Genomic DNA, 18,853 nt, shown 5'->3' with positions numbered 1-18,853 from the left:
TAAGAAAAAGAAAGCAAGAAGTGTCAGCCCATAAACTGGTAATTAGAAATTTGTCTTTATGCTATTTGAACACATGTTATGTTTTGTCTCCATTTAGACATACCGTATTCAAAAGAAAGGCACACTTTAACATATTTTTTTTTTCTTGTTTTCCTTTTTCCAAACTAAACGTAGGCTCTACAGGGACTAATATGACAATGAAAGACATAAACCTGGATTCCATAATTTGTGATAATGACGGAATTCCTTATTTCTATGTAATGACAGTCCGCAGATTTCAAGAGCGAATGAGGATGTGGTGTAGTTGATGCATAGATGCCCCTTTAGGTATCTACTTGCACACACAAGAAGTGTCATCCACCAGACATCATATGCCGGAGAGTGAGAGGGAGAGGGAGGCAGCACTGCTAGGGCGGGGCGAGGTGCTCCTCATGGACAGGCTGCTGGTGGGACGGGATCCTGTCAGGGTGGGGTAGGTAGGAGCATAAACATAGCAAGGGGACATTAACTAGCAGTACATTAGCCATATACTCCACATGTTTTGGGCATGTGTAAGTGCTTAATTTGCTCTTAATTTTTTATCCTTTTCAATATGTCCATCATCCAAAATTCAAGTCATCATGTACACAACACACAACATGCTTGTTTCTATTCATTCATGAAGTCATAAATCACAATATTATGTCAACAGATATCAATGTCATTACACATACATGTACATGTAAATACCTAAATTACTTGATATGTTACTCATTGCTTTCTGCCCTACAATGAATGGAATGGTACACAACATTCCAACATAAATGTGTGAACAACAAAACAACAACATTCATTGCCTTTAATATCACTGTAAAGGGCTGATATAGCACTGCACAGCACAGCTCATTTCAACACTGAAACAACAGTTGCACTCATCAGGAAGAGGAGAGAAGTATTATCATGGGTCACAAAAATATCACGAGGATAATTATGATCATCTACTGTAATACATATCCTTCATTACCACTAAAATCATCATTAACATCACAATTATTATTATTATTATTATTATAATAATTATTATTATTATTATTATTATTATTAATGATAATAATAATAATAATAATAATTTAATAATAATAATAAAAACAATAATAATGATTATAATGATAATACTGATGATGATAACAATAATAATAATAATAATTATAATTATAACAATAATAATTATAATTATAACAATAGTGATAATAATATAATAATAATAATAATAATATTATTATTATTATTATTATTATCATCATCATCATCATCGTCGTCGTTTATGTCGTCGTCATCATCATCATTGTTATTACTATTAACATTATCATTATCATCATCCTCTTCATCATCATCATCACTATTGATGCCATCCCAAGTGAGTGAAAGCAAGATATGGTAGACATAGAAAATGGACAGACCATTGTGGGAAAGACTATTGCGGGAACTTGGAAGGGGCAAGGGGTCAGAATCAAAGAAGTGTTCGCAGATAATAAGCTAAGAGGGCAACAAAATCACACAAGTGCAGTTAGTGGGTGCTGTCTTGTCATCTAGAAGAGCAGTGGATGTGGCAGTGCCATGCAAAATGCTTGAGGGGATCACCATATAAGTAGTGGGAGTAATATTGTTCGCAACACAAAAATATAGAAGTAGTGGGAATAATATTGTTTGAGAGAAAGTAGAGGTTGTTTGGCAAGCAGGTGATAAGCACATAGGTAGCAGGAAAGTGAGCATGGCAGTGATATAAGCAGCCAGACTTTGGAATGTGAATGTTGGCAGCAGGAAAAAAAAAGTAATGAAAGAGGAGGAGGAGGAGGAGGAGGAGAAGAAGAAATATTAAGAAAAAAAATAGGAGATGATGAAGAGAAAGGGAAAAAAGATGTGTAAGAAGATAATGAAATTGAAAGAGGAGTTCAAGGAAAAACATAACTAAAAGATGATGAAGGAAAATATGATGAATGAGGAGATGATCATTATGAGGAGAAAAAGAAGATGACAAAGAAAAAGAAGATACAGAATCAATTGGATGCCAAAAATAAAAGAGAATGACAGAAGGATCACCTAAGCACATGACAGACCTGCTGCATGAGACACGGTCTCCACAACCAAACATGAATATCGAGCATTTATCTCACATGTCAGTTTCTCAATCATTGAACGTCAGATTACAATTGATCTGTTTAGATGTTTCATGTCAAACTTAGAATCTTAACAAATTCTACAGGACAATGACCGCAAAGTGAGAACATTGAATAAACTGACAGCGTTTTGAACACAACAGCAGTCGCAACTGGAGAATAAAATGAGCAACTGGGGGTAGTGGCAAAATGGTAGGCACCATGTGGAGAGGCATGTCAAAAGGTGTCATGTAGTAAAAAGAAGACCACAAGCATAAGAAGTACCTCCAAAATTGATTTGCCATCAATTCCAAGACACTGTACTATCTGTAGAAATAGAGAACCAAAGGAGGAAATTTGTCAAGAATTGCAAACCCTGAAAGAGATGTCTCCATCATCATTTGCATTGATGCATGGAAGAAATGGAGTTGCTATACTTGGTTTGGAATGAGAAGGTTGTTGATCTTTTACAGAGAATGGTTAATTCATATGGTGAACAAAAAGTTAAGTGGTATACTGCATAAGCTGTTATTTTCGCGAGGGTTCAATTTGTGCAAATTCTGCGAATCACTGTTGGACCGCGAATTTAACACGCCAAAATGTCGCCATGTGCTAGGCTAACAGTCAACTTACAATAACCTCGGTGTCAATTCCCCAAAACAACATTTCGCGAAACCATGACCTGCTCATTTTGGAAAATACCTGTGTGCAAAAAATAACAGCTTATACAGTATGAAACCACAGATGACAGGATTTTGAATGCCTGACTATAGACCATAAGGGGTAGGAGGTCTACATTCATTAATGTGTGCATGCTACTGACATATGAGGTGATGTTATCAATGAAGGGGTGACATAATAATGGCTGAAAAAAAAAAATGAGAATGTGACAAGCTACTGACTTGCAGGTCTTAAGTAGGACCCATTGAGGGCATATTTTCTTTAATCTGCACATGCTATATGCCATCAATACTACACACACACACACACACACACACACACACACATATATATTTCATATAAAATATGCACATGCATGTACATAAAGGATGAGTTATTCCGAGAGAAGTGTCTAAGACAGCTAATGTAAAAGAGAATGAGCGAGATGCTACCGACCTGCAGGACTGGAGTAGGACCCATTGAGGGTACGTCGTGGGCTGGGAGACCTTGCCCTAGGGCTGCCGATGCGCGATGGACTCCGGCTGCGCCTAGGAGAAGCCTGGGAAAGATTGAGATAACATGGCAAATAAAAGTGATGACAATGTACATGTATTACACTAAAATATAAGCTTTATAAATAATCATCTTCTCACTTTAATTGGTCATCATTTCACGCAAGTACAGAAATGAGTCAAAACAGAACTTGACATGTTGATGAAATAAACACCGTCACCTCCAGTAAGTGAACCAAATCACATTAATGATAAAAGAGACCTATGAATGTCATATTTAACATTTAATGTCAGATAAAGCCAACCAGGTTACTGGTCCTTGAAATGATATAGGTATCTTGCCTAATTATGTCATGCTGAATAGCAATAATGTGAGGCTGTGACAGGCCTGAAGTATTTATTTAATTCTTCTTGCTCTCACCAGCGAGCCGCCCCTGCGAGTGACCGCCTCTCCCTTGAGAACCACACGTCCGGCGACGTCCGTCAGACATGGCCAGATGTAGTGGCTGACCAGCGGGGCGGAGTACTCGGAGTCGTAGCTACGACGATACCTGGAGTCAAATCGAGAAGAGATGGCGTGAGGACGGGACACTGGCAATGACGCAAACACAAACTAATAACACATAATGCAGAAAGTTTTTACCTAGCGCTTGGAGTGATGAAATTCTAAGTTTCAATGACTCAATAAGCCATACTGTAGAGAGTACACCGACAATCATTTTGAATTCACAAGAATAACGTTACATAAACCCTGGAGAGACGTTGCAGCAGAAAATCACTAAGAGACTTTTGTGGTGCATATCTGGGAAGTTGACAGATTTTGTCAATGTCAGGTTACAAGTATTTCCTTGAGTGCAGTAATTAAATTTAGTCATCCATGTGCAATCAATATACAGGAAAATCATTAACATTCGACACTCGATTCTACTATGTTTGGAAAGAGAAACAGTATTTGAAGTCAGTCTTCTTTTTTCATTTCTCTAATTTGGTGTCAACTCCACAAGAAAGGTGTAGTCCATTGATGGACTTCTGTTGTTTTACTGTTTACTTCTACAATAGATCAATTTTTTTTGCTTTTAAAAAAACCTCTAAAAAAATGCATGATTGTGACTGTTATGTTTTATGTGTCATAACATGCTAATGTGATTGTCCAGTCATACTGTCCATTACTCATCAAGAGCTCAAAAACTTTACAACATTTGAAATTGCTGTCCACAATTAACTTACAGCTGAGCTCTCTAAAAAAAAATGGATTCAGTTGTGAAGTTCTTTGATATAAACAATGCTATTCTGTAATTCCAATATTCATTGTGTTTTATTTTTGTACATAGCATGGAGATGTATCAGAGTGAAATTGTGACGCTGTCTTTGTGAGTGTGATATTATCACTATTATTTTTATCATCTTTACTGGTAAGTGTCTTGATGAAAATGCAAAATTGTGTCTTTTGTGCAATTAACTAGGGAAAATACCATTACTGTTACAGTTTGATATCCTAAAAGGTTTGTTATTGTGCATATCAAAAAACAAAAAACAAACTGTTATTCCACAGGTTACTAAAGAACGAAGTAAGGTTCATTGTTTCATTAGTTTCCTTAATCAAAAAATGAAAAAAGTTAGTTATTCCAAAGGCTCGTTAATCCGAAAAATGAAATAAGGCTTGTAATTTTGAATGTTCACTAGTATTTTTGAATGAAGAAACCTTTTTTTTTGATTTTCGGATCAACAAACCTTGGCAAAAATGAACCATATTTCATTTTCACTTTCATGAACATTTGGAATAATGCACCTTTGAAATAATGTCACAAATGCTCATATTAATGAACTCTATTTCATTTTCTAATCAATAAACATCTAAGTGTACAGAATTTGTATGTATCAGAATGATGAACCTTGGGAATATCGAGTCTTATTTAATTTTCAGATTAACGAACCTTCAGAATAACAAACATCTGTGGGAAAATATAGTGCTTAGACTCTGAGGCTTACTTGAGATCATCAAAGAGCTCCCCATCCCTGGCTCCACTGATGTCGAGCGGCGACGGCAAGGCGCTCATCGACCACGCCACCTTCACGAGCTCCCGGATGAAGAGGGTGAGGACGCGGAAGTCCACCTCGGCCGGGAACGATATGGCTGGATGACGCTTCATGGCCAGCAGCACGTCCTGGGTCAATAATGATATACATACAGGCTTGTATATCTTTTCAAATTCATTCCTTAACCAGTTGAGAACGGGCTAATTTTGCTACTACATGCATTTCCCATAGACGCTTGCCCGAGTATACTCAGGACTTGTCCGCAATGGATTAAGAAACAGGTGTCCAATTTTAATATTCCAGTTTTTGCAATCCCCTCCTCCCAAAGTGCAAGGCTGTGTGTTTAATTCACAAGTGTCAAATTAACAAATGAATCAACTGCGTGCTTTATGCAAAGCCTTCAAACTCACAGTATAACTTGATAGTCCTTAACTAAGCACATAGCAGTAGTGTGAAACATAATGATTAGCGAAACAAAACCAACTCACTTCCAATGGAAATTTACAAAGTTTACCTATTAAGTATCAAAAAAAAAAAAAAACACACAGAAAAACCACTAATTTGTGAACTCTGTCTTTAATTCTTACTAATTGACATGCCCAGGATTTCATTCATTCATTCACTCATTGGTTCATTTTTCCATCTCCAACAGATTCATAATACAAATATGAAATTTTATAGAAAATAAGTGCATATTTATCATTATTAGAATGTACAATAAACAAAATTATAAGTATGCAGTTAAAAAGGAAGGTAAAAACATTTCAGGAGCATGTGACACTGCTAGAATGTGGATGAATGCCTATGAAACAATGCTTGTAGAATGCATTCCATCTGATTCTTTTGCAAATTCATTGTAGTGTTTGTTTTGCTGGTCCAGTGCATAATATCTGAATAGAGGTATTTGCAACATCATCAACTGCTCTTAGAAAACAGAACAAAACATACAAATATATTCCTCCTGACATCAAGTCAGTAAAACAATAACTTGGGGCTGCAATTTGTGGTTGTACAACTTCCTTGTTTTCCAATGTATGGGGTACTTGCTTCATCAGGAATTGAGTAGCAGCTATGAAATATATTATATTCTTCCTGATAGATATTTTGACTGTGCTGAGTACTGAGCATCAACTGTTGATCCAGTAGAGTTTCCAGGCATGAGGATAGATATCACAGCAAAAGTAAGATATAGCAGGTGCCACGGAACCAAGGGGTACCACTGACCCTTGACCCCCCCCCCCCCCCACCCCCCACCCCCCACAAAAAGTTCCAAGACCCCTGTATAGGAGCACATCAAGACTTGGGCATTGTTGAAGTGCCATTACCTATGATTTTGACTTCCTACCATGTGTCTGTAATTGTGTAATTTATAGCTTAAATGCCCTTCCCACATAATAGATGGCTCTAAGACAATATGAAAGAACTAGAACATTGCAACACATAGTCATATAAAAGGCACTTTACCAGTAGTTTGAAAGACACATACTGCACAGTCACATGAAGAAGATTTTTCCAATGAATAGAACAATATGCAGGCAAGGTACGTTCACACACACACACAAAAAAAATTGATTGAAGCACTGAAAGAAATATATATAACATTCTATGATAACAACACTAGCTAGTGTGAATACCATGCTGTCTGTTAATACAGTACGTAAGAGGGCCTACCTCAACTATGGCATGCACATCCAGCAGAGTGCCATTCTTGTTGACGTAGCTCTGCACAGCTTCCGACAGGGTCTCCGGCCCGCTGTGCGATTCAGCCAGGAGGCTCTGAACCTTGCCACGGTAGCGGTGGAAGGCCATCTTGGCAGCATGGAATGCTTCCTATGTTTGAACAAATCATGAATGTGAAGGGATTTAAAAGAACAAAATCACTTCTCTCGATGTACTTGACAACTACCAGTAGACATATATACATACTGCGTACGCCATATACATTTTGCAAGGTTTTCATTTTCACAAATTTTGTGAGTCGGGTGCTATTTATGAATTCAACAACACACCAAAATATTAAAGGGATGGTATAGCTTTGGTTGAGACTGGGCTTCAAATCTGTGTGTGTGTGCATTTGAGAGAGATAATCAGAAACTATACTTAAGAAATATGAAAGTGCATACAATTCTAAGAAGAACTCAAAGTTTATTTGATGAAAATAAGTTTTGAAATGACTAAGATCAAATAAACCAAATAGACCAAAACAAAGTAGTCTTAATTCAAGATGGGACCCACCTTTTATTAGGACCACGACCAAAACTATAACATCCCTTCTTACTTTGATCCCAACATAAATTTGATGTGCGTGCATACATTTCTCTGTTCATTTCTGTACTCCACCATTGCAAATCTGATTACTTGCGAAATTGTCAAAAGTACCAATTCAAAAATTAAACATGCTAATTACTGGTATATGCGTATACAGTATTGCAAGGGCTGAATTCTTTTCATTGTAGACAGACTTTTCAAAGAAAGAAATAACATATATATACAAAACTTAATGCTCACTGTCTCAGATTATATTTCCAAAAGCAACCTATGTATACAATCTAGAAGGTCTTGTGGTTCTCACCTGGACACAAGTGAAGATGATCTTCTGGTTCAACTCGTGGTCTTCGCAGTGGTTTCGGAGGATGTCCATGGCATCCATGCGACTCTGGGCAAAGAGGTCGTTGAACCGGGTGACCAGGTTTGCCTGGCGTACTCGTTGGACCACATCACTACTGACAGATGTCCGGGGGGACTTGAGGCTTGGGGTCAAGCTCAGTGTCGGGGCCAGATACTCACTCCTGCCAATTAAATTGAATAATAATACCCTCAATTAAATTAACAAAGCCGAGTTTATGCTAGTCTCTGCCACTAGATGTAGATTGCCTTAGGCTGAAGCTTGGACCCATTTCAAGAAAATAAGATAAAGAAGAGATATATTTCAATTTGTCAAATGAAGAACTTTGGATTCATTATCATTTACAGATAACTGATCCTCACACTGGTCCGAAAGGGTGGAACAATACTCTTTTTCCTTTCATTTAAGCCTGACTTCATCAATTCATCAATACTTAATGTCAAGGGAGCGTGAATTCATTTGATTTCATAATACAAGAATTATTGTGTTGTATACTCTTACATGCAGAAACCAATGTTAGCACAAGGTTACTACATTTTAATTGCACGAATCAACATTTTCAAATTTTACAAGGTTGTTTGAATCTTATCAAGCACAGAAATCTCAGCACAGTGTTTCAATACATGTGTATGCAACTGCGTGACATGGACGTATACTCACTTTCAAAGACTGCAGTGGGTTTTTTTTTAATCAGAACTTCAACTGAAAACATGCAGGAGCAAATTTAGCACTGTAACACTTGGTAAGATATCACTCTAATCACTCCAAATTTCAGGGTCGGAGCCAGGACACACCTCACTATTAAAACCAGAGCACTGTCAAATAGGAGATTAATACCCACCTGCCAGTCAAGATGTACTTCTCCTCCTTCAGGAGATTGATGTCGTCACGGAGACGGCGCACCTCCACCTCGTAGTCATCCAGGGTCCCCGAGCGAGCTCGGTAGAGGCGCAACTCGTCCTCAAGGCCGCCAATTCTAGAAGCAGATTATTCGGACATGAACTGTCGGCCTTCACTGAAGTTTACCTCACGGGAGTCTTTGTTTCACTCTCTGGCTTCTACTCTGCCTATCTATCTATCCCTCTATCTCACTTACTCATTATCTGTCTTTCTACCTATTCATATAACTGTAAATGAAAAGATTTTGCAGTCTGGATACTTTCACAAACATTGTGCTTAACAAAACTATCACAAAAACAATAATAACATGTGAAAAATTGGTGGATATATCAGATTCATACACACATACTCTCATCTGAATTAAAAGAAATACAAACAAGTAAGATTCACTGAGAGCAGCCAAATGCAAAAATAACTAAGATAAAGAAATGCTACAAAGATAATGTGAATATTGCCATTTTTCAGTACCTATCTATCTGTCTATCTAGCTGGCTATCTATCTCGGATTTGACCTTTGAAGTATGTTTACATTAATACATACTATACAGCTTATAGGCCTACCTAGTAGAAGAAAATCATCTATTGCATGCCCTTCAAAATTTGTCCCTCAATTTGTTTACAGTTAAACTCGCATAAGTCGATCTTCTCGGGACTGAGCAAAACACATCGACTTAGGCGAGTTTCGACTTGTGCGTAAGTAAAAAAAAAATCGACTTACAGTTACACCATGCGTACACATGTATAATGTACATGTATGTTGTCTACTCTGGAGCCCAGAGCTGGAGCGGTGTGCCCGATATTTGCCCTTCAGCAAGACACTTTATTCACATTGAATGTTACAGTTATTCATTTCAAAAATTAAGAGCAAACATCTGACATTTATTCTAGCATCTTATGGAGCCGATTGTTACCGCTGTTCATTTCCAAAACTGAAGGCAAACATCCGGCTTTTTTTTTTTGGTGGCCCGGCATGCGTTTTTGGTGACCCCGGTCGCGTATTAACCATTCGCGAAATCGTGATTCGATTCGCGAAAAGACTCTGCTAAGTATATAAGGCATAGATCGCTACACTCGGCAGGGGCTATGTCGTCCTTTCACCAGGTCTGGGTAACGGAAACCAAAATCTCGCGTGAGTTCTTGCGTTACCTATCGTCATACCTATGTCAACGAAACATCGTTAATTTGCGCTTGGGATCATTACTCATCGTTATTACAAACGTTAATTTTCCCGATCGTTAGTTTGCGTTAATAACGATTCAGGTGAAACCGCTTGCATTAATGAAACGTTAATGTTTATTGACGCAAAAGTTTCTGTTGGTAATACTGTATGTAAAAAAAAAAACTGGCGTCTCGTGATTTTGACAGTGATTTATTACACAATAAAATCTTATTCGACTTAGGCACAGTGAATTCAATGGTTTTTCCGTGAAAGTGTTCTTGGAATTTCATCGACATAGGCGAGTATTCGACTTAAAAATTCGACTTGTGAGTGAATTAATACACGTAAGTCAATGGGGAAATATCGGGACTTTTTAAAATCTTCGACTTACGCGATTATTTGACATATGCGACGTCGACTTAGGCGAGTTTAACTGTATTTATATAATTCACAAGGAAATGTCTTGCAGAATACCATGCTCAAAACATTCCATCAAAATTCCACTTTATTGTTCCAGAATGAATATCTACTTGTGCATCCCAAGCTTCTTCAAAGTTTGAAGAAAAAAATCCTATTAAAGGACAAGTTCCCCTTCATTAACATAAGGATTGAGAGAATGTAGCAATATTAGTAGATGCACATCATTGAAAGTTTGAGGAAAATCGGACAATCCGTTCAAAAGTTATGAATTTTTGAAGTTTTTGTGCAGTCACCGCTGGATGAGAAGACTACTGCAGTGTATGATGTCACATGCATACAACAACATAAGGAAAATATAAAGAGAATTTCACAAAATTTCATCTTTTGAAAAAAGTACTAATTCCCTTGACTCGTTACTGACATATGTTATGGGTAATATTATTCCCATTGCCTTTAGAAAGAGGCAGGTCAAGTGCTCTTTTATTATGCGAAAAAAGTGAAAATATGTTGAATTTTCTTTACATTTTCTTTACATTTTCTTTATACTGTTGTACTCATGACATCACGAGCCTTAGTAGTCTCCTCATCCAGCGGTTCCAACACAAAAATTTTAAAAATTCATAACTTTTGCATCGATTGTCCAATTTTCCTCAAACTTTCACTGATGTGTTCTACTAATATTGCTGCTTTCTCTCAATCCTTATGTTTATGAAAGTACTTGTCCTTTAAGAATGGCTACACAGCAACAGTGTATATCATTGTCTATTACACATGTCATTGCTTCATCAACACCAATGAAAAAAAAAAATCAAATGAATCCACTGTCATCTATGAACCCTAAAATTGTGTTCTATAGGTGGGAGTAAAGTAACTACAATGTATCTTTGCACGTAACACGATGGACATCAACAGTAAATTTGTATAATGGATGAGAAAGTTTCCATCCAATCATACCTCTCTCTGAGACTTGCCGAGATCTCATCACTGACCAGTGCCTCCCCCTCGGACACACGGCGTTCACTGTCCAGCTTGGATTGGGCTTCCACTAGCCTAGATATCGTGAGATGGTTTAACCGCACAATTAGAACTACACAAAATGGTAGGATCCACTTTAGAAGGACATAAAACAGGCATACAGAACTATTCCAGGTCACACCAACAGAAACAGCCTTGAAATACCATGATTTGAATTGTGTTATTTGATTTGCAATTTTGAGGTGTGGGAAACATTCTTGGGTCAAGAAATATACACTGGACAATATTCATGAATCAAAAACTGTTGCATCTTTCATATTTCATGCATATATATATCCAGGGAAGACATATGAGCAAACTGAACACACTTCAAAAAAAAAAAAATTCACCCAATGAACAAGCATGAGTTGATAGGAACTGGTCCTTTTCTTTACTACAACAAAAACAACAAAAACAAAGAAGCAAAAGAAGAAGGCAATTGTGTGTGACACCTCCTTAGATAGAGTAATAAAGGTCAAACTCAAGTTTGCTTGGACATTTAATCACTTTATTCTCGTTTATAAACTAGAAGCATCTTGGGAAACTCACTCTGCTCGGAGTTCCGATGCCACACCCCTGGAGGTATTGAGGTCCTGCTCCACCTCATCGAGTTGCTTCTCGTAGCTCTCCTGCATCTCGGCCAGCTGCCGCTCCTTGTCCGCCGCATCCGCCATGATGGACAGGCTGGTATCCATGGTGACGCCACCGCCAGACGCCACGAGGCCCCGTCCGAGCCAGGGCAGCAGACGATTCTTGAGGGAGTCGCATCCTCCATACATGCCACCTGTTTTGGTAGTTTAAATTGAAAAGATCACAGTGCAAGATTTAAGGTCAGTCATAGTACAGCTGTGAATAATGAATAAAACTTTAGATATAAATTTGGTGTATATTTCAGCCACGGTATTCTTAACAAGGTAAAATGCAATTGCACTATCCTATGGACCACAAGGGAAATAGCATGCACATCTTTTTTTTTTTGTCAATACAAATACTAACACATATTTTTTTTTTTACAACAGGAATGAAGAAAAAAGAACTAAGAAGAAAGGAAAGCCTGGAAAAAAGAAAAAATTCGGAAAAACTGGTGTCATTGCTGATGTTGCTTCAAATGATCCTGTCGCAGTGGCTCCTGCAAAGTTGTTTTATCTCCTATTCATGGTGGACTGTGCTTGTAAGTGGTTGGTTGGTTGAAGCGTAGAAACATAAAATACCAGAACACTATCTTGTCATGAAAAGAGACATATTCATATGTTTTTATTTTTGTTTTTCAGTTCATTTGTGGTTGTTGGTTTTGTAGTATTAGTATTTCATTATTTGTTACATACCTTCAGCTGAGCAAAGATTGAGGATCTGGAAGAGCTCTCCTTGAACTCTGGATGTCAGCTCAATCAAGTCAACGCAGCGGGTCACATTCTGGTCACATGTGTTTATCTGAACATCACACACACACACACACACACACAAAAAAAAAAAGGTGCAGTAATAGAAGACAATTTCAGAATCTGCTTTATGTTTCTCAAAATATATATTCAATGTATTCAACATGTCTGTCAGTATCATCTAAAAATTACCTGACACAATTCTATCCTGTTCCTCCTCCCCCCCCCCCCCCCCCCCCCCAATCCACTACTCGCACTATAGGTGGACACTCATGTTTGCACTCAGTGTAAAGACATTGAATCTGGATTGGTTTTGATTGGGTTTTTTATTATTTTTGTAAGGGGTTTCTTTGGCTATATCTACATTAAAGGTCCTGTTTACCTGTGGGAGCAATGATTTAAAAAATGTTCCAGATATTATTTTTGATGCATATGTGTAGGTCAGTTGTATTTCAAGATTTTTGCAATAAAGTTTTCTGTTTCATCTGCAAATGGTAAATTATGTCATTAATATTTTGTTAATTTCACATAATACCATTTGATCCACTGAATAGGCAGACAAGATGATGCTGAGGTGCATCTACTACTATTGTATAAAAGACTCAGAGATGCTGGTCTGGACTAATTTTCTGATTCGAAGCAAGCAGCATCGTGGCATCACTTGGCTTGCTGACTTAGAATATTGAGGCTTGGCACAACAAAACCATGCCATAAAGACAATTCAGGCTATACATGATGATCAAGTTCAAATCAGCACACAGTCATCAATCATCAAACCACAGTACCATTCAAAGGTCTTAACCACTGCAAGGGGTTGCTGTCATATCCTAAATTAGTGTAAATAGAGCTATGAAAGGGAAGATATAGGGATGCAGGCAGTGAATCCCCCATCCGTATTTGCACGCTATAAACAGTTTAAGATGAAGAGTAAACATGGACATCATTTCTGGGCTCCTGTAACTCTGTTTGAACACTCTAAAGTAGGGGATCACAAGCAGTTTCCTTCACACAGTACACTCGCCATAGCTGACACATAATGGTGTGGAATTAAAAGGCATAGACTAGCTGCAGCAGTACAATACACAATGTACATGTATGTGCCACTAGTTTAATGTACAATGTACTGAGTACTGTACTATGGACAAAGCGTAAAATCCATCAGCAGTTGTGCATTTGACCTTGAGTTCATATACTCGGTTGCACTTTTTTTCCTCTTTTTTACTGCAGACTAGTATCTTGAATCTCTCTGAGAACTTCATGCTCCTTGAATATGTAGTCTGTATGATTTATTAAAGAACCCTCCAAATGATTTCCTATGTACATGGCTACCATCTCAATCTGAGTGACACTTGCCTATCTCACGAATTTTTGGTATGCAATCTAAATACCGATAATTAACACAATCACTGACTAAGTGGCACAACCATACACCCATATTCACACACATGCAAACACACACAAATGCACACATGCACACACACTCTTTTGCAAATTTTGTAGACTCTTTGTTTCACAACAAAATTACTGTAAGCGATCTACATCTGTTCATTGCTTGAGTCTGAGCATTGTAATGACTTGCCGATTCAAGGTAAGATAGCAGTTTGAGTGTAAATTACTCAAGGTTGCCTTTAGGATTAGGGAGACACCATGTAATTGTTTAACAGTCAGTCACTTCTTGATGCTACAGTCAACAGAGTTTCAGTGACTGTTTGCTCTGCTGTGTGGAGGTAAATTGGAACAAGGTCTTAAAACCTTTCACACATTGTACTAAAGTTGCAGGCTTGGTTGCTGCTTTATACTAAGCATAGAATGCTGGTTATCAAGAGATGGGGGAGGGGAGGGAATGGGAAGGATGGGAGTGAGAAGGGGCAGAAAGAGTTTGTTTATGCAATACATGTGTACAACTGAAAGCCAGCAACCACTCTACTTATAATCAGGTCTAAATTTCTAGTAATACCTACAATTATCCTAACTGTAATGATGCAAGTACAGGAAAAACTATGGTATTTCCATGCAGAGGCTCTCTTTTGAGACTATATACATTGTAATGGTTTTTTTTAATAATTATTATTATTATTTGATATGAGAATTTGTCACATGACATATTTGTCCAGGTATAATGGTCTGCTTCGTAAGGTGGCAACGAACCCCTTGGAAAAGTTTTAATCTAAATATACACATATTATATATAATGTATAAATATGCATCTTGATCCAACTACAGATTATACATGCAGTGGCGGATACAGGGGGGGGGGGGGGGGCGCACCGGGCGCGTACCCCATCTTGATTATTTTTTGGTTAAAACAAAAGAAATTAAAAGAAAAAAATGGGGGGGGGTGCGTGTGCCCCCCTTTAATATTACAAACGCGCCTCCCCTTTACGGAATTCCTGGATCCGCCCCTGTACATGTACACTTGTACATTTCTCACAGAAGTATGTCATATCATCCTCTCTGTGTGTTACTTCATGCAACATACAGGCTGTACTTCCAAATCCCAATATCCACAGTATTTTTTTAAATATTTTTCCCAAGTTTTTCTCATTGTACTGTATTTTTCCCCATCTATGTTTAATCATTTTGGCAATTCATGCCTTTCTATTGCTGATCTATGATTTATGTTAGGAGTCTTGGAGAAAAAAAAAAAAGACCAAATAATTAATAATGTAAAATACCCCACCACATTGTTGGTCGTAAAGCTACCATACAACTCTACACTATTCCATGTGTATATACCCTAACCTACTTACACTATGCATGCATGTGCGGCAAGAGGTGGGGCATTCATTTGATTACTTTGTACATTTCAAAAAAGGTGAATTGAGTTTTTGCAACACATGAATACAGTACTTACATGTATGATACATTGGGAGCAAGTAGTTCACAACTTGGGGCAGGATTTCTGACAGTAACATAGCATCTAAACTTTTAAAACTGTAAATTTACCATTCAGTTCACCACAAAGAGCACATACATAGCTTTTGATATCTGGATTTAAAAGAGTTGGGAGTGGGTACTGAACAAATTTGCAAGTGAGCAATCACTAAGATATTTTATGCTACGAATATAACAGGAAAAGACTACAATCTTAATAATCACAAGAAACTCTCTCTGTGACATGTTCAAAATTAGTCTATTTCTAAGCAAAGCAATGAAATCAAATATGAAGTAGTGCAAGTGCTGGCATCACTAGTTTTATAGTGTAACCTCCCAAAATATCCATGCCCCAATTTTTACTCAACTCCCATAAAATAAGAATAAAAAAAAATAAATGAATAAAAATAAAAAATAAAAAATGCCGCCCTCATTTAAAATTAGAGAATAAACTAAGAAAATAATAAACTAATAAACTAAGCTCATAACATATCCATTGATTTTAGTAGAGGACAAAAAGGAAGTACAATTTAAAAGAAGTCTTGATCCATAACCAAATTATCATCACGATTATTATTTTAGTTATATAACAATGGAATTATTATTTTTTCCGTTGATAAAAAAAATGACTGTGAATTTCTTTTTTTATATGAAATAAAAGGCGTAAATATTCAATATTGGATGAGGCGCCTTTAAGCACCAACAACAACGACAACATAGACAAAAGCAATACTTGATACCATAGACAGTGTGTACACAACCACACACGTGTCTTTACACTACAGCCACATGCGCGTACAATGTACAGGTGTACGCATTTTCTGATAAGTAGGATCAATGCTCTACTTTAGACACTCAGAAAACAGCTAGGGCCTACAAAAGTAGGCTACTAGTGTACTTACAAGCGTCTAGTCCTAGACTCCTAGACTTGGTCTAGAGTCTAAGGGAGGAATAGGAGTTTCTATATCCAGAACCATATCTAAATTAGATAGACCCTATTTACAATGTATACAAACAAAGCAAACTTCGGTCTTCATTATCACCAATCATCATTGTGATTTGAAGAATACCTTGACTAATATAGAACTAGATCAAACTTGTGTCCTAACAGTTAGAGTTCTAACGTTAGGCAGGGACTAGACCTTCTACGAACAAACAAACTTTAGTCTTCATAGATTACTAGGCCTAGGCACCTATGTTCTACTTCTAGACCTAGATTTTCTAGACACTCTATGGGGTATTCATATTGTAACTGTTCTTGTTGTGTTAATAATTTATTAGTGGAAAAATGAGCAGTGTTAGTGTTACAATACTTTTTCTGTGTCATATCTTGATAATATCCTTGCTAAACTTAGCAATATTACAATTTAGACCCTAAAACAATTATTTTCTTCTTTTTTTCTCACTGTTACTTGTTGTCTACATCAAGTTCAAAGTAGAATCTAGAAACCCAAGACCAACCGACAAATAAATTTATTAATTGTAGGTAGCTATGTATAGACTATAGACGCGTCTAGTCTATAGATTCTATTTCTAAATTAACTCAATTTAGGGGTTGCCTACTAACTAAAAGTTTTGGTAGTAAAATTTTATATAAATTTAGACACCCGCTGTAAGAGTTAGAATTAAAATCTAATTCTGTGATCAAACAGTTAGAACCTCTCTCTAAGTCAGAGATTAGTAAGCTTCCTGGCTAACCATGCATGCCATGTTATGTTAGTTTATACACCATAAAGGTCACAGCCACAGCAGGTCTAAGTAACGACTAACGTTAGATTTTCCTACTGAAGTCTGAATCCTACTATTCCTAGACCCTGGCCTGGGCCCGGTCGCCCATTAATATTCTTGAACTCACGAACTTTGTTGAAGAGGAAAAACAGAGTACAGTCGAACTAAATAATCAAATTCAATATCTAGATTCCTGTTCGCACTTGCATCCCACAGTCTACATGTGAACAAACACAACTTCACAAGTTGTGATTAGAATTGCCCGACCGACCGACCGATAGACTCGTCTTCACTACACAGACTAGACAGGTGTGGGACTAGGAGAGTGGCACACAACCGTATCAACAGGTGAGTTAAAGACGAACACAAAACATCACGGTAGTTCATGCATTTTACCAAATAATTGTTACTCCATCGCTCAAGTTTCTCCTGGAGAAGAGAGTATGATCCCGTCTTTACGAGTCTTCGGAGTGACTCCGCCATTCTTCAATAAGGAAATCAACACGAAAATTAGCAACAACCTGTCCAGAAATTAGCATACGACGTCGGCAGCCAAGTGCATATTCCGAAGCCGGAATTATTTTCTCCACCAGACTTTGACTTCTCGCTGAGACGGCAGACTCGCATCGCCAGCTAGGTGAGAGGTTCACATATCGAGGCAAATTATTGTATATAAAAAAAAAAGAAGACAAATAGAGAAATAACTGAATATGTAGCAAATCTAGAAAACCTCATAAAAACTGGAAAGCGCATTTCGGACTGGGAGAGAGGTTTAGAAGAAAGGGTCTCTTCATCTTTATCTCCCAAAGATGGACCCGCTACTTCAATGTGGTCCTACTTTTGATGGGCTTTTTGATCACATCGCAGGTCTACATTGAAAAGGAACAAATAGCCATTAGATTTTTTCTGAATTGTACCAAATTGTCAATATTTTAAATAATGTTTATGAATCCCAAGAAGCTATGCAAGTGTTTGCAGATTTGCAGTGTTAATCAACAGTCAGCTAGTCAGCGGGTGAAATAGCCTGAAAGCCGGCCGGGTCATTGTGGTCCGCAAGAAAGATGATCTATGACACCAGCTCAGAAGTTTGCTGTCTTGCAACTACCAGTTGATCCCAATATGCAGTGCAGCCAGCGTGAAAACTGGGATTGTGCTATACAGGCAGTCCAAGCTTATGCAGACCATGGAATTAGATTGAGTGCGCTGTATCGATCATCAAAAGAGGAAAAAGGCAGAAAAAGAAAAGAAAAGAAAAAAGAAAAAGGGTCTTCACATCTTTTGCTGCCAATTCTTTCCCAAAATCGACTGACAAGCAAAAAAAAAAGTAAGTAAATACATAAATCAATAAATAGAAAATAAACGACTTACAAACAATTAACTAAAGGTACCGTGTCACATTACACAAAATG

At 37.5% G+C, this 18,853-nt stretch overlaps 1 protein-coding gene across 1 annotated transcript; it reads right to left on the bottom strand.

Moving 5' to 3' along the window:
- Positions 1-275: 275 nt before the first annotated feature.
- Positions 276-17,965, bottom strand: LOC139719766 (mitochondria-eating protein-like). The gene is made up of 11 exons (XM_071631153.1): positions 17,841-17,965; positions 12,789-12,894; positions 12,013-12,247; positions 11,404-11,499; positions 8,812-8,946; positions 7,917-8,133; positions 7,016-7,174; positions 5,297-5,472; positions 3,729-3,858; positions 3,252-3,354; positions 276-459 (listed from the first exon to the last, which is right to left on the bottom strand). The coding sequence occupies exons 1-11, from the start codon at positions 17,925-17,927 to the stop codon at positions 368-370; spliced, it is 1,536 nt and encodes a 511-aa protein (XP_071487254.1). The 5' UTR covers positions 17,928-17,965; the 3' UTR covers positions 276-367.
- Positions 17,966-18,853: the final 888 nt, after the last annotated feature.

The sequence above is a fragment of the Diadema antillarum genome, unplaced genomic scaffold, assembly GCF_040938485.1.
Source record: "Diadema antillarum isolate AM-2024a unplaced genomic scaffold, OU_Dant_1.0 scf00000114, whole genome shotgun sequence".
NCBI classification, from domain to species: domain Eukaryota; kingdom Metazoa; phylum Echinodermata; class Echinoidea; order Diadematoida; family Diadematidae; genus Diadema; species Diadema antillarum.
Note: the sequence above shows the minus strand (reverse complement) of the source record. Positions and strands in the feature narration are given on the sequence as shown.